At 37.1% G+C, this 13,926-nt stretch overlaps 1 protein-coding gene across 24 annotated transcripts in view; it reads left to right on the forward strand.

Annotated features, from left to right (window-relative positions):
* The window catches only part of LRCH3 (leucine rich repeats and calponin homology domain containing 3), a 104,846-nt gene that overhangs the window by 29,908 nt on the left and 61,012 nt on the right, over window positions 1–13,926 (forward strand). For all 24 annotated transcript variants that reach the window (XM_045583909.1, XM_045583906.1, XM_045583912.1 and 21 more), the window contains exons 2-3: window positions 10,521–10,665; window positions 11,516–11,642. In XM_045583909.1, the coding sequence (XP_045439865.1) occupies window positions 10,521–10,665; window positions 11,516–11,642 (272 nt within the window). The remainder of the gene's footprint in view (window positions 1–10,520; window positions 10,666–11,515; window positions 11,643–13,926) is intronic.

Consider the following 13,926-nt stretch of genomic DNA (forward strand, 5'->3'; position numbering starts at 1 on the left):
TTCACTTTCTGACTCCTTGAATTGGACTATTCTAGATACATTATACGTACAAAATTTGTCCTTTTGTGTCTGGCCTGTTTCATTTAGCACAATGTTTTCAAGGTTCATCCAGATTGCAGCATGTATTAGAATTCTATTCCTTTTTTAAGGCTGAATATTATTTTGTTGTATGCATATAACACATTTTGTTTATTCATCTGTTAATGACTATTTGGGTTGTTTCCACCTTTTGTCTATTATGAATAATGCTGTTATGTGTATTAGAACAAATAACTTTTCCAGTCCTGCTTTCTGTTCTTTTGAGTATGTATTCAGAAATGTAATTGCTGGATTATAAACATAATTTTAGGTTTTCTACAGCAGCTATACTGTTTCCATTCTCACCAGCAATGCACAAGGATTCCAATTAATCCATATTCTCACCAATATTTGTTATTTTCTGGCTTAAAAAAAAAACAAACAGTAGCCATCTTAATTGATGTGAAGTGGTATCCCATTGTGGTTTTTATTTGCATTTTTTTAATGATAGTTATGTTGAGTGTCTTTTCATGTGCTTATTGGCAATTTGTATTTCTTCTTTGGAAAAAAAATGTTCATACAAGTCCTTTGTCCATTTTTTAATTGTGCTTGGTTTGGGGTGTTTTTAAAAATGCATATATATTCTGGATATTAATCCATTATTAGATTATCCATTTTATTTTTAATTTGTTGCAGAAGGTTGTTATTGGTGTGGGTATAATCTGACCTATACTGTATTTATGTTTCCTACATTTCCTCTTTAGGATTCTTTCTTATTCCCTTCATGGAGCACACATTTTAAAAATTACCTCCCAATAAAATTCATTTATTTAGAAACTAGAGGCCGGGTGCACAAAATTAGTGCACGGGGGTGGGGGCTGGGGCCCTCAGCCTAGCCTGAACCCTCTCTAATCTGGGACCCCTTGAATATCCCTCTCACAATCCCAGACTGCTGGCTCCTTATCGCTCACCTGCCTGGTTACCTCTAACTGCCCCGCCCTGCTGGCCTGATCATTCCTCATTGTCCCTGTGTGCTGGCCTGGTCAACCTTAACTGCCCCCACGCTGCTAGCCAGGTTGCTCCCAACTGCCCCTTTTTGCTAGCCTGGCCACCCCTCACTGCCCACCCCCTCCCACCAGCCTAATCGCCCCCAACTGCCCCTTCTGCTGGTCTGGTCACCCCTAACTGTACCCTCACCTGTGCTAGCCTGGTCGCCACTTACTGCCCCCCTTGCCAGCCTGGTCACCCCAACTGCCCCCCTTTGCCAGCCTGGTCGCCCCCAACTGTCCCCTTTGCTGACCTGGTCACCCCTTATAGCCTTCCCCCACCAACCTGGTCACCCCATACAGCCTGCTTGTTCAGTTGTTTGGTCATCCCTCACTAACGCCTCTGCCAGCCTGGTTGTAGGCAGCCATCTTGTGAGAGGGTGAGGATTAATTTGCATATTACCTCTTTATTATATAGGATAATTAACTTACCAATTTTTAATAAAAAACATAATATTTGACTGACGTGAAATATCCGATGTTAGCTTACTGAGTTAATTTTAACAAATAAGCTTGACCTATTCAGGGATTAGATGTTGAAGATAAAAGCTCTTGGTTTCAAGGAACTTAAAATCTAATGAAGAATTTTAGTACAATGTGATATTTACTATAGTAGTATAATAGAAACGCAGTCAGGGAATCCTTTGAGTGCCTAGACAAGTCAAGGGGAGTATAATAAGATTATACTTGAGATGGCTCTTGAATGATGGGCAAGAATTTACCAGGATATTAAGAATGAAAGGCGGGAGGATCCAAGATGGCTGCACAGGTAAACACCTAACCGCAGCCACACACAACAATTTCAATAAAATACAACTAAATTATAAAATGGACATTACCCAGAACTACAGGAAATCGACTGACTGGAAATTCTACAATAAGAAGAAAGGAGAAAACCAGGAGAAAAAGCGGAGGAGCTGTAAAAGCCTAAGGCACGGAGACACGCGGCGCGCGCGGAGAGGACAGAGCCGGAGAGGAGGGGGCGGCTGAGTGCCTGGCTGGCGTTCCCTAACAGGAAGGAGATAAAAGCTCCGATTATGCTGAACCCCAGACCCAACTGCTCTGAACCCCAGTTCTGGACCAGACCCCGGGGACCCAGGCTCATCCATAGGGAGCTGGGCTGTAAGGCGGAACCCCGGGGGAGCGGCGAAAGGAGGTCCCGGAGGCGCGCACATTGCGCGCAGAGAAGGGACAGTTGGCTGTGCCTCAGGACTGCCCTGGTGGGAAGGAGACAGGGGCTCCAGACTGCTCGGAACACCACCTCCAATCCCACTTCCAACTGAACTGAACCCCAGTTCCGGGCCCATTGGGAGAGAGACTAGACTGTTTGGTAGCAGGCGAAACTCGAAGGCACCTCACTCTCAGAGGTGCTTGCAGCGATTACTGAAGGACCCTGAGACTCACGAGATGCATAGGGCATGGCTGACGGAAGCCAAGCCTGTAGGTTCCACCCTGAAACCCCACCCCATCAGGGAAGCTGCAAAAATGCCAAGACTAGGAAATAGATCACAAACGAAAGAAATGGAGGACAAAAAGCGACTGGATATAGAGTTCAAAACCACACTTATGAGGTTGTTCAAGAATCTCCTAGAAAAGGCCGATAAAATAAACAAGACCTATGAGGATATGAAAAGGGATCAACTAGAAATAATAAGGGATCAACAAGAAATAAAGAATACATTGTCTGAAATAAAAAATATTATACAGAGTCCTAAAAACAGAATGGAAGGTCGCAAGAATCAAGTCAAAGATTTGGAACATAAAGAGCCAGAAGACACTCCTCCGCAGCAGCAAGAAGGCAAGAGAATCCAGAAAGTTGAAGATAATGTAAGAAAACTCTGGGACAACTTCAAGCGAACCAACATCAGAATTATGGGTCCCAGAAGATGAGAGAGAGCAAGATACCGAAAACATACTGAAAGAAATAGTGACAGAAAACTTCCCCCACCTGGTAAAAGAATTAGACTTACAAGTGCAGGAAGCACACAGAATTCCAAACAAAAGGAATCCAAAGAAGACCACAGCAAGACAAATCATAATTAAAATTCCAAGAGCAAAAGACAAAGAGAGAATATTAAAAGCAGTAAGAGCAAAGCAGGTAGTTACCTATAAAGGAGCACCTGTACGATTGTCAGCTGATTTCTCAACAGAAACCATGCAGGCCAGACGGGAATGGCAAGAAATAGTCAAGGTGATGAATAGTAAGAACCTACAGCCAAAAATAATCTTCCCAGCAAAGCTATCATTCAGAATCGAAGGCCAGATAAAGAGTTTCGCCAATAACAAAAAGCTAAAGGAGTTCATCACCACTAAACCAGAATTATATGAATTGCTGAAGGGTGTTCTTTTGGAAGAGAAAGTAAATAAAAATAAAAACTATGAACAACAAATACGTAACTATAACAAATAAATCTAAAAACCAAATTTTTTTTTAAAAAAATCTGATGAACAATATTAACTGTTGAATATAATAGAATCAGAGGTATGGAAGGGGAGTGAACTGATGATTCTCGGGGAAAAGGGGAGATGGGGATGTGGGAAGAGACTGAACATAAACTGCACCTATGGATGAGGACAATGATGGGGGGGGAAAGGGCAGAGGGTGGGGTGGCAACCTGGTGGAGGGGGGGGAAAAAAGAGGAACATCTGTAATAATATGAACAATAAAGACTTAAAAAAAAAAAAAAAAGAATGAAGGCTTGCCCTAATGGTTTGGCTCAATAGATAGAACATTGGCCTGTGAACTCAAGGGTTCCAGGTTTGATTCTGGTCAAGGACATGTACCTTGGTTGTGGGCACATACCCAGTAGGGAGTGTGCAGGAGGCAGCTGATCGATGTTTCTCTCTCATCAATGTTTCTAACACTCTATCCCTCTCCCTTCCTCTCTGTAAAAAAATCAATAAAATATATTATATTTTCTTAAAAAGAATGAAAGGGTCACTAAGGTTAAGTAAGAATCACTGGTATATATGATGCTGAAAAACTGGGAGGGAGAGAAAGTTAGCCCCTGTGAATGATTAGTAGTAAGCTGAGCAGATGTCCTAAAAAATGTCTTTATATATGACACACAGGCAGTCTTCGGGTTATGTCAGACTCGACATACATCGTTTCATGGTTAGGTTGCCATCTCCTATTTATTTATTTATTTAAATATATTTTATTGATTTTTTTACGGAGAGGAAGAGAGAGGGATAGAGAGTTAGAAACATCGATGAAAGAGAGCATCATCGATAACCTGCCTCCTGCACACCCCCCACTGGGGATATGCCCACAACCAAGATACATGCTCTTAACCGGAATCGAACCCGGGACCCTTCAGTCTGCAGGCCGATGCTCTATCCACTGAGCCAAACTGGTCACGGCTCCCATTTATTTATAAAAAAAAAAGTTCCATCATTTTGACGTATGTACATATGTGCTTTATGTTTTTTATTATTTATTTACCACAAGTAAAGGTCAGGAATTTTTTTTTTTTTTAATTTTTTTTTTTTTTTACTGTTTCACTTCATTACTGCTATGTATGTGCTCTATGTAAGTGATGTAGGAGCTTATGTAGGAGGATTCTGACTTCAAAAATCGTGTTATACTGCACCATAGAAACGGATCTCTGATGTAACCTGAGGACCTACTGTACATTTGTATATCCTACCTAATAAAATAGTAATATGTAAATTAACCATCATCCCACTACACCACCAGCCATGCCCACCAGCCAATCAGAGCTAGTGTGCAAATTAACCCCAACCAAGATGGCTGTCACCACAGAGAGCAGGAGGGAGGCTTGGGTTTCCCCAGCAATGGAGGAAGCCAAGCTTTCCACACACCCTGGCCGGCCTAGGCATCCACTCAAGGCTATAAAGTTTCAATTATAGAAGATAAATCCCAAGAAAAATGGCAGCAGCCACAGAGCTAGAGAGAGCAGCTAGGGTTGCCCCCGGTGACGGAGGAAGCCAAGCTTTCCACCTGCCCTGGCTGGTCTAGGCATCCACTCCAGGCTACAAAGTTTCAATTATAGACGGTATAGGCCAGGCTAAGGGCATCGCCCCTAACCCTGTGCACAAATTTCGTGCACTGGGCCTGTAATAAAATCATAAAGTTATTGAACAGGTAATGGGCCAGATAGATTGAGGAAAAAAGTACTTCTTACCTGCAAAAGAAAGCAAAGTAATCGAAAGCATCTCACCAAAAGTCCTAGGGGAGATTCTCAGATGTTCTAGATATTAAGACAGAATAAATGGTAGAAGTAGCACTAAAGGCCATATCCTATGTCCTATTTAAGATAAAAGTTTGCTCTAAATTGTATTGTTTCAGGGTATGGTTTTGCAAACCTTATTGGCAGAGTGTGAGATGAGCAGTGTTCCAAGATGAAAGAAAATATTGTGAGAACTGGATCACTGTTTAGGATGGTCTTTATAAACTCTAAAATTAAGTTTGTTTTCCAATATTCTGAGAAATCAGAATCCATTCTAGGCAGAAATTTATGTTCTTTCTTGTGTGAGCAAAGAGGGTCTTTTAAGTTGTTTGGCACTATTTCCTTTCTCTGCATTATTTGAAAAGGGAAAATATGTAATGTATTTGAATGATATCTAAAAATAAGAGGGGGGAATTAAATTAGATGGAATATTGCTGGAATGTATATATGCATACCCTTTTTCATCATTAAAATCTAAGATTAATATTTAGGGATCTTTGTTGTCATATATATCTTAACTTCAACTAACATGTTTCACTTCAGATCACCGCATATATTTATGGTGATTTAAATCCTTTAGGTGCCCTTTCACATTACTGCCCAAGCTGAACTAGGGTGCCCTTTTCTCCAGCCTTTAATAGCAATTTTTTCACTGTCTTCCGGCCTCCACTAACAGGTCTGGGAGGTCCCTTAAGGCCATTGTCTGCTGCCTCATTTTAAAAATAGCAAATGTTTTGGTTTTTTATTAAAGCAGAACTTCATTTCCAGGTACCAATTTCTGTTTTGCTTTTCTATTGCATGTAACAGACCACTACAAAGTTTAGTGGTTTACAAAAAAACCAAGTCATTTATTCTGAGAATTCAGTCAGGATTGGTGGCTTTCCTGTTTGCTCTTAACCACCACTACCCAAGTCTCACTTGCCACAGAAGTGTATGTTATATGAAGGTGAGAAATAGATTCCAAAACGGGGGCACAGAAGTTGTAAGATAAGACTGGAACATCTTGTTGTGCCAGAATATAAGGAAATGCTAAAAAATAAAATGAAGATGGCATATCAAAACGGTACAGGAGCCGGTTTGGCTCAGTGAATAGAGCGCCTAGCTGAGGACTGAAAGGTCCCAGGTTCGATTCCGGTCAAGGGCATGTACCTTGGTTGCGGGCACATCCCCAGTGGGGGATGTGCAGGAGGCAGCGGATTGATGACTCTCATTGATGTTTCTAATTCTCTATCCCTCTCTTTTCTTCTCTATAAAAAAATCAATAAAATATATTTTTTTAAAAAGAACTACATTAAAAAAAAAAAAAAAGATACAGGAGCTAACCTAAAGTAGGAAGGGGAATATCATAAAAACATTTTGTACTTCGGAATGGAAAAAAGTTCAATGTCATTGTTGTATATACCAAAAACACTCTTTTTAAAAATATTTTTTTAAACTTATTTTAGGAGAGGAAAGGAGAGATGGAGAGAGAGAAACGTTAATGATGCAGAGAATCATTGATTGAGTGCCTCTTGCATGTCCCCCACTAGGGATCCAGCCACAACCTGTGCATGTACCCTCACCTGCAATCGAACTGTGACCTCCTGGTTCATTGACCAATGGCCAACCACTGAGCCACCATGGCTAGGGTAGCTGTAGCCTAGCTCATCTTTTTTAAAATTATAAAGTATCTATAGTTTGATACATATGCAGTAGCTCTATTTGATTAATTTTATTTAAATATTTACTTTTTTGGAAAGAAGTTATTTTCAATCCAGATTGTGTATGTAACATTTCTTGAAACAAAAAATCATAAACATAAAATTGTGATTCTTCCCCCCCCCCCCATATATTGTTATATTCATGTTATAAATGAAGCTCTATAGGTTGAGGACAAGTTTCTGATTCATTTCAGAAAAAATGTAACCAAGAAAGTGAAATACCTGATATTGAATTTAAGACATTAATTAAAAAACTGAAGAAGACATAAATAAATGGGAAGATATTACATGTTCGTGGATTTAAAAAATTAATATTTTTAAAATGATCATAATACCCAAAACAATGTTCATTTTTCTGGATTCTTAAGTAATTTAGCTTTATAATACAAATGTTAGGCATGCTGACTTTAATTTTCTTAACCATGTTTTTATTGATTTCAGCGATGAAGGGTGTGGGGGAGAGAGAAACATCAGTGATGAGAATCATTGATCATCTGCCTCCGGCACATCCCCTACTGGGGATCTAGGTCGAAATCCGATCTTGTGCCTGACCGGGAATCAAACTGTGACCTCCTGGTTCATAGGTCAATGCTGAACCACTGAGCCACACGGGCTGCGCCAAACTGACTTTCAATAGCCCCTTCTTAAATTTAATTTGTTGCCTGAAGTCACTTTTGGGGGAGGTTAAGTTTAAATACTTAAGAAACAGTTTGCAATTGAAGTTAATTTCTTTTTTTTTTAACTTTTAAAATTATACAAATAATATTGAAATAAGGATTGCACTTTGTGTTAAATATAAACTTATAGTTATTTTGTAGGACATTTTTAGTTTTAAGTTCTTGATGGCCTCTTACTTGGGCTTTAACCTTTTCCTAATGGCATTTTAACAAGACTATTTCCCAACTTCATTTAGTAACTGTCACTTCAGAGTAAAGTAACTCTGGGTGTCACGGGCTAGTGGGACCTTTTAGTTAGAGGGTATATGAGTCTGGGATCCAGATGAAAACAAGAGGTAAAATTAATGGGGCAATAATCAAAACTTGAGTCCTTAGAAAGAGTTGTATCTGAGGAAATGCTGGTGGTGGGAGGGGGGCAGGAGGGAGTGTTCTAGACATTGTAGAAATTGCTTCCATTGTTTTGGTGTTAATTCTAGCAGCTTGACCTGAGCTTCAAGTATGAGGCAAGGTATGAGTTGGTGATGGAAAATAATTCACTTAAAGGAACTCCAGCAGCCAGAGAGAGGATTAATAAAGATTGTATCTAGAACAAGTGACTTCAGTGAAATAGAACTATTGGAAGAGATAGATGACAACTTTAACAAGCAAAAAAAAAAAATTATCCAGAGATTCTCAAGAGAGACAAAGCTATATGTTTCTAGTCATAGCATAAAAGAATTAAAAAGTGAGGGGAAAAACTCTTCTATATATTAATTTTGAGGATGATTATTGTTGATACTCAAATTCAATGTCTGGAACATTAATTAGAGTATATCAAAATAGAAAAAATATAAAGGAGAAAGAGGACATTGAGGAGATGCACTAACTAAAGATAAAATTGAGGAGAATTTCCCTGGTTTATTTTTTATTTATTTATTTAATATATTTTATTGATTATTCACAGAGAGGAAGAGAGAGGGATAGAGAGTTAGAAACATCGATGAGAGAGAATCATCGATAACCTGCCTCTTGCACACCCCCTACTGGAGATGTGCCCACAACCAAGGTACATGCCTTTGACTGGGATCGAACCTGGGACCTTTCAATCTGCAAGCCACTGAGCCAAACCTGTTTTGGCGAATTTTGCTGGTTTAAAGAAGGATTGATAAGTACAACCAATGGCCACAAAACTCTGGGGAGGGAGGGCATGTATGGGGGGGGGACAATGGTATATATACAAAGATAATAATTTAATTTAAAAAATTAAAAATAAATTTTTTAAAAAAATATAAAGGATTGAAAGAACCTATTGAGTTCCAAAATAGAAAGTTGGGAGTGGTTCAGAGATAAAAAACAAACAAACAAAAAACCCACAAGCCATTTACACAGGAAAAATGATCAGATATGTGCTGGACTACTCAGTGTGACACTGGAAACTAGAAGGTAGTAAAATAACATCTACACATTGCTAAAAGAACTGTACCTATTCCTAGACAAAATATAACTCACTTGTTATGATGAAAGCAAGATATTTGCAGATATGCAGGAATTCAGTCCTCTATTAGATAGAAGAAAGTTCTCAGTAAAGGGTTCTTCCCAAATAATTCCCAACAGAGATTTGAAGATGGAACAGAAGAAGAGAAAATAATGGTGAGCAAATTTATCTCACAATCTATTTTATTAAATCTAAATGGGTAGTAGTCGGAGCGATTGTATTCAGCACATTTCTTTGTCCTCTGGATTTCCTGAAAATCTGCAGCTGATCCAGAAGCTTGATTAGGTTTTATTCTTGTCTCTGTGTCAAGTGATAATCTTGTTCTTTTAGTGGGAGGCATATGATTTCTGATTGTAAAGGCAACAGCCATCAATACTCAATTCTAGATCAAATAACTTATTGAATGTTGGAAAATTGGTGATATTCTATCATTTTTCATTTATATCTAAAACACATGTTATATATGAGACATTTGGTTACTCAGTTCATATAGAAAAGGCAAAGATAAATGTTTGATTTTCCCCTTTGTCAGTGTGCAAGATAATGAATTGGTTCTCTAAAACCTTTTGGAGGTGGAGGAGAATATCTCATTATCAGATTGTATAGTAATTTCAATATGTAGGATAGCTTTCAATTTGTTTCAATTATTATCTTTATTGGAGCTCAAATTGTCTTATTTTTGGCCAGTAAGAGCAAAGATGGTCCCTGAGTCCTTAGACATGACCCTGTTTATCTTTGGTAAAGAAAGAAACAGTATTTTTTGTTTGTTTTTGTTTTGCTTTGCTTTGCTAAAAAACCTCAAAATGTTGTCTGTTCTTTTGCAAAGGTGGATTTTAGGGATCCATTCGTTTCTTTGGATATTGGGTAGATCAAAGTTATGATCTTTGATGTAGTTTGTTGGCAGATATGCCTGAGACTTGTATTATTTGCAAAGAATAATGGTTTTATTTTTTAGTACATGTGGAGATTCAAGAAAAATCAGCATTTCTCAGCAACAGATGTAGAAGCATAAATTAAAATGGTTTGTTCAATTAATAAAAAATTTGAATGGCTGAAGCTGGTTGGCTCAGTGGATAGAGCATCGGCCTGTGGTCTGTGAGGGGTCCCGGGTTCAATTGTGGTCGAGGGCATGTGCCTTGGTTGTGGGCACATCCCCACTGGGAAGGGGGGGGTGTGCAGAAGGCAGCTGATCGATGTTTCTTTCTCATCGATGTTTCTAACTCTTTATCCCTCTTCCTTCCTCTCTGTAGAAAATCAATAAAATATATTAAAAAAATTTTTTTGAATGTTTATTTTGGATCAGTCTTCCAGTAGGAAATCTTGGTAATTCAAACATTCACAAAAATGCCTATTTAAAATTTCAATAAAATGAGTTGCAAGGATTGATTTTAAACTTTATTTTTTTCTTTCAGATCTGTCACGAAATCGCCTCTCAGAAATTCCCATAGAAACATGTCATTTTGTTTCTCTTGAGAATCTCAACTTATACCAAAATTGTATTCGATATATACCAGAGGCAATTCTAAACCTACAAGCTCTAACATTCTTAAATATTAGGTAAGATGTTGTTGTTGTTTAATATTTGATTTTATGTGACTTTTTCAATTTTCTGCTTCTTACTAAAGTTTACATTATCTTTTAATATCAACAGTTTCTATACATGTTCGTTCTTAGGCTAAATTAACAGTATTTCCTGTGTCCCTCTAGTTTCTCCCTCTCTTTGCAATAATTGACAAACGCTAATAGTCAGTAGCCTAGTAGGCTTGCAGTGTTTCTCCAAATAACTTCGTTTGGTTCTTGTGATTATGTATTTTTATGAATTCAGTTCATAAAATGAATGTATAATTGCATCTCAACTCATGTACTTACTCCATTTTTTCACATTTTATGGAATTCTTTTGTTATTTTAAAAGTTTTATTGGAGAAAATGAGCAAATGAAATATCCTTTGGAAATACTATTATATGTAATCATTTTATTATACAGTTTACATAATTCTAAAACTCATTTTGCCTCTTCGTATATACTGTAATGGTTAGGAGGGAAATATACCCTATTTTTAAATAATTTTCTCTTAATATAAAATAACCTCAGTAAAATAATATGTTGCATTTATATAGCACTTTATTTTCTATAAAGGTTTTTTATGGTATAAGGTAGAGGAGAAGTTAAGATTCTCAGTTTACAAATGAGTCTGTATAACATGCCTGTAGGTTAAATGCTGTTCCTAAAAATTACAAGGCTGACAAGTGAGGACATGTAGGCTACAACTCACACCTTGAATTCTATTTGTTCCTTGTAAGACCTGTATTTGTTATTTTACTGTGTATAGAGTGGGAAAGATGGACATTTTTTTCTTCATTAATGGGCTCTGAATCTTCTTTTGTTTTTCTGCTTACCCATTTTAGTCGGAACCAACTGTCAACACTGCCAGTACATTTGTGTAATTTACCATTGAAAGTCTTAATTGCTAGTAATAACAAATTGGTCTCACTTCCAGAAGAAATTGGACATCTCAGACATTTAACAGAACTTGTAAGTTAATATTTTATTTTTCTATTGTCCCACATAACCATAGAAATACCCTGTTCTTTTATATGGTACAGATCCATTATTGCCGTGTATTTTTTAGTTATTTTGAAGTATTAATAATGAAGTTTTACTGATTGTTCAATATTCAAGGGCTTCAGTACAGAATTAAGAAGAAACTGAACGTACAAGTCTGACAGGCTCACATGGAATGGGGAAAGGCCATTAAATTAGGTTCTAATCAATATTAAGTGATTTCTGTTATTAAACTTTTGAGGTATAAATATTAAATCTTGTTAATATCAATATTCTTATTTTTGGTTAACCCCCATTGGTAAATGGATACTATAGAGGTCAGGCTTACCTTTTTTTCCTTATATCTTTAGAACCTATCTCCCATTCTAAAGTAAGCTATCCTTTCATATATATATCTATATATATATGTGTGTGTATATATATATATATATATATATATATATATATATATTATTGATTTCAAACAAGAAGGGAGAGGGAGAGAGAGAGATAGAAACATAAATGATGAGAGAGTATCATTGATTGGCTGCCTTCTGCATGCTCCACACTAGGGATTGAGTCTGCAACATGGGCATATGCCCTGACCAGGAATCTAACCGTGACCTTCAGGCGTCTTCAAACTACGGCCCGCGGGCCACATGCGGCCCGCAGAGGAGTCTGATCCGGCCCGCCAGGTTTTTTGGGCAGTGAGCGCATCCGAGGTGTTACAGTAGGAATTAGTAGTTCATATAGTCCGGCCCTCCAGCTCTCTGAGGGACCGTGATCTGGCCCCCACTTTAAAAAGTTTGAGGACCCCTGTGACCTAGTTCATAGGTCAATGCTCAGCTACTGAGCCAGTCGGCTGGGCAAGCTATTCTTTACTGCCTTATTTCTGAGAACTTTAACCCTCACCTACCACTCCTTGTTATTCTTGAGTACTTTTGTTATGGGCATGGCAATAAGACTTTTCTCTTTTAATCACCAGGTTACATTATTAATTGAATTCTATAATTATTGTATTACAATTGAGGGAACTAGCACTCAGATAGGATAAGGCCCAAGGTTCCATAATTGCAGTAGAATTTGAAGCCACTCTACCTTAACTCCAAAGCCATGTTTCATATTTCTGAAATGGTCACATGCAGTTATGCCCATTGAGATTTGGGAGTATAGTTCCATGTACTTTTATTAATAATAAAGATGAACTTCACAAAAAACAAACACTATACATATATACTCTAATTGCACTACATAGCTAACTTTTTCAGGTGGATTATGAATATAAAGGTCATGTAAAATTCACAAATATATTAAATCTAGAATCTTTATACTAGACCATTTATTTAGAGCCAGTTAGATCTAGGAAATAGATAAAAAATGTATGTTTGTTGGCATTTCTTCAGAGGTTGGGTTAATAACATGAACTAATAGTAAATTATACTCGATTGAAATTCTGATTTTCAAATCTTTTAAACTTTCTATTTCTACTTATTGAATCCTCAATACTTAAAATATAGATATGTCTTACAAAAGGTACTTTGAGATTTCTACCAGAGTGGTGAGTTGATATCCTAATTATACAAACAGCTTTTGGCTGAGAAACAATTAGTAAACTTAAACTTACCGATTTATACTTGATGGTCTTTCTGCACCATTCTTATTCGTTTCTGAGTGAAAGTAAATTGTCTTTCAACATATATATTTTCTGAAAGAAATATTATAGATTGCTATTATCTCTGGCTCAGGCTCAATTTTCCGACCCTTTCAATTTCTTTTAGAGCTCTTTTAACTTTTATGCCTACGGTATTGGACTAAGAAGTCTAGCTTTTGATTCTACTTCTGTCACTAATTGATAGAAAAATAAAAGTAAAATTAATTTTTCTAAAAATGTTTTGGGAAAATTTAAAAATAATATTTGAAGCTTGTTGAATTTTTTGATAAGTGGTCTTTTCTAATAGTCTTTTAATATACTTTTTACTTCTATATTGGAGGAATTTTAGGTATTAATGTGGCATCTTGATAATTAATAACCTAGGCAGCTTCTTGATGCTACACATGGGTGTATAAGTTATTCTGGTTGGTCTCAGAATTATGTAATCCTGGATATATCAGGATTAGAATCTAAAGTCATCTCATTTTAGAACCAGTGGAATCAGAATCAAGCTATTACCAAGATACCAGAAGGCCTACCACATATATATATATAAACTTTATATATATATAAACCAGGTTCAACAGATGCTAATAAAGCATTATCTATATTTCCATATCCTTT

This window comes from Pipistrellus kuhlii, unplaced genomic scaffold (genome assembly GCF_014108245.1).
Source record: "Pipistrellus kuhlii isolate mPipKuh1 unplaced genomic scaffold, mPipKuh1.p scaffold_m20_p_2, whole genome shotgun sequence".
NCBI classification, from domain to species: domain Eukaryota; kingdom Metazoa; phylum Chordata; class Mammalia; order Chiroptera; family Vespertilionidae; genus Pipistrellus; species Pipistrellus kuhlii.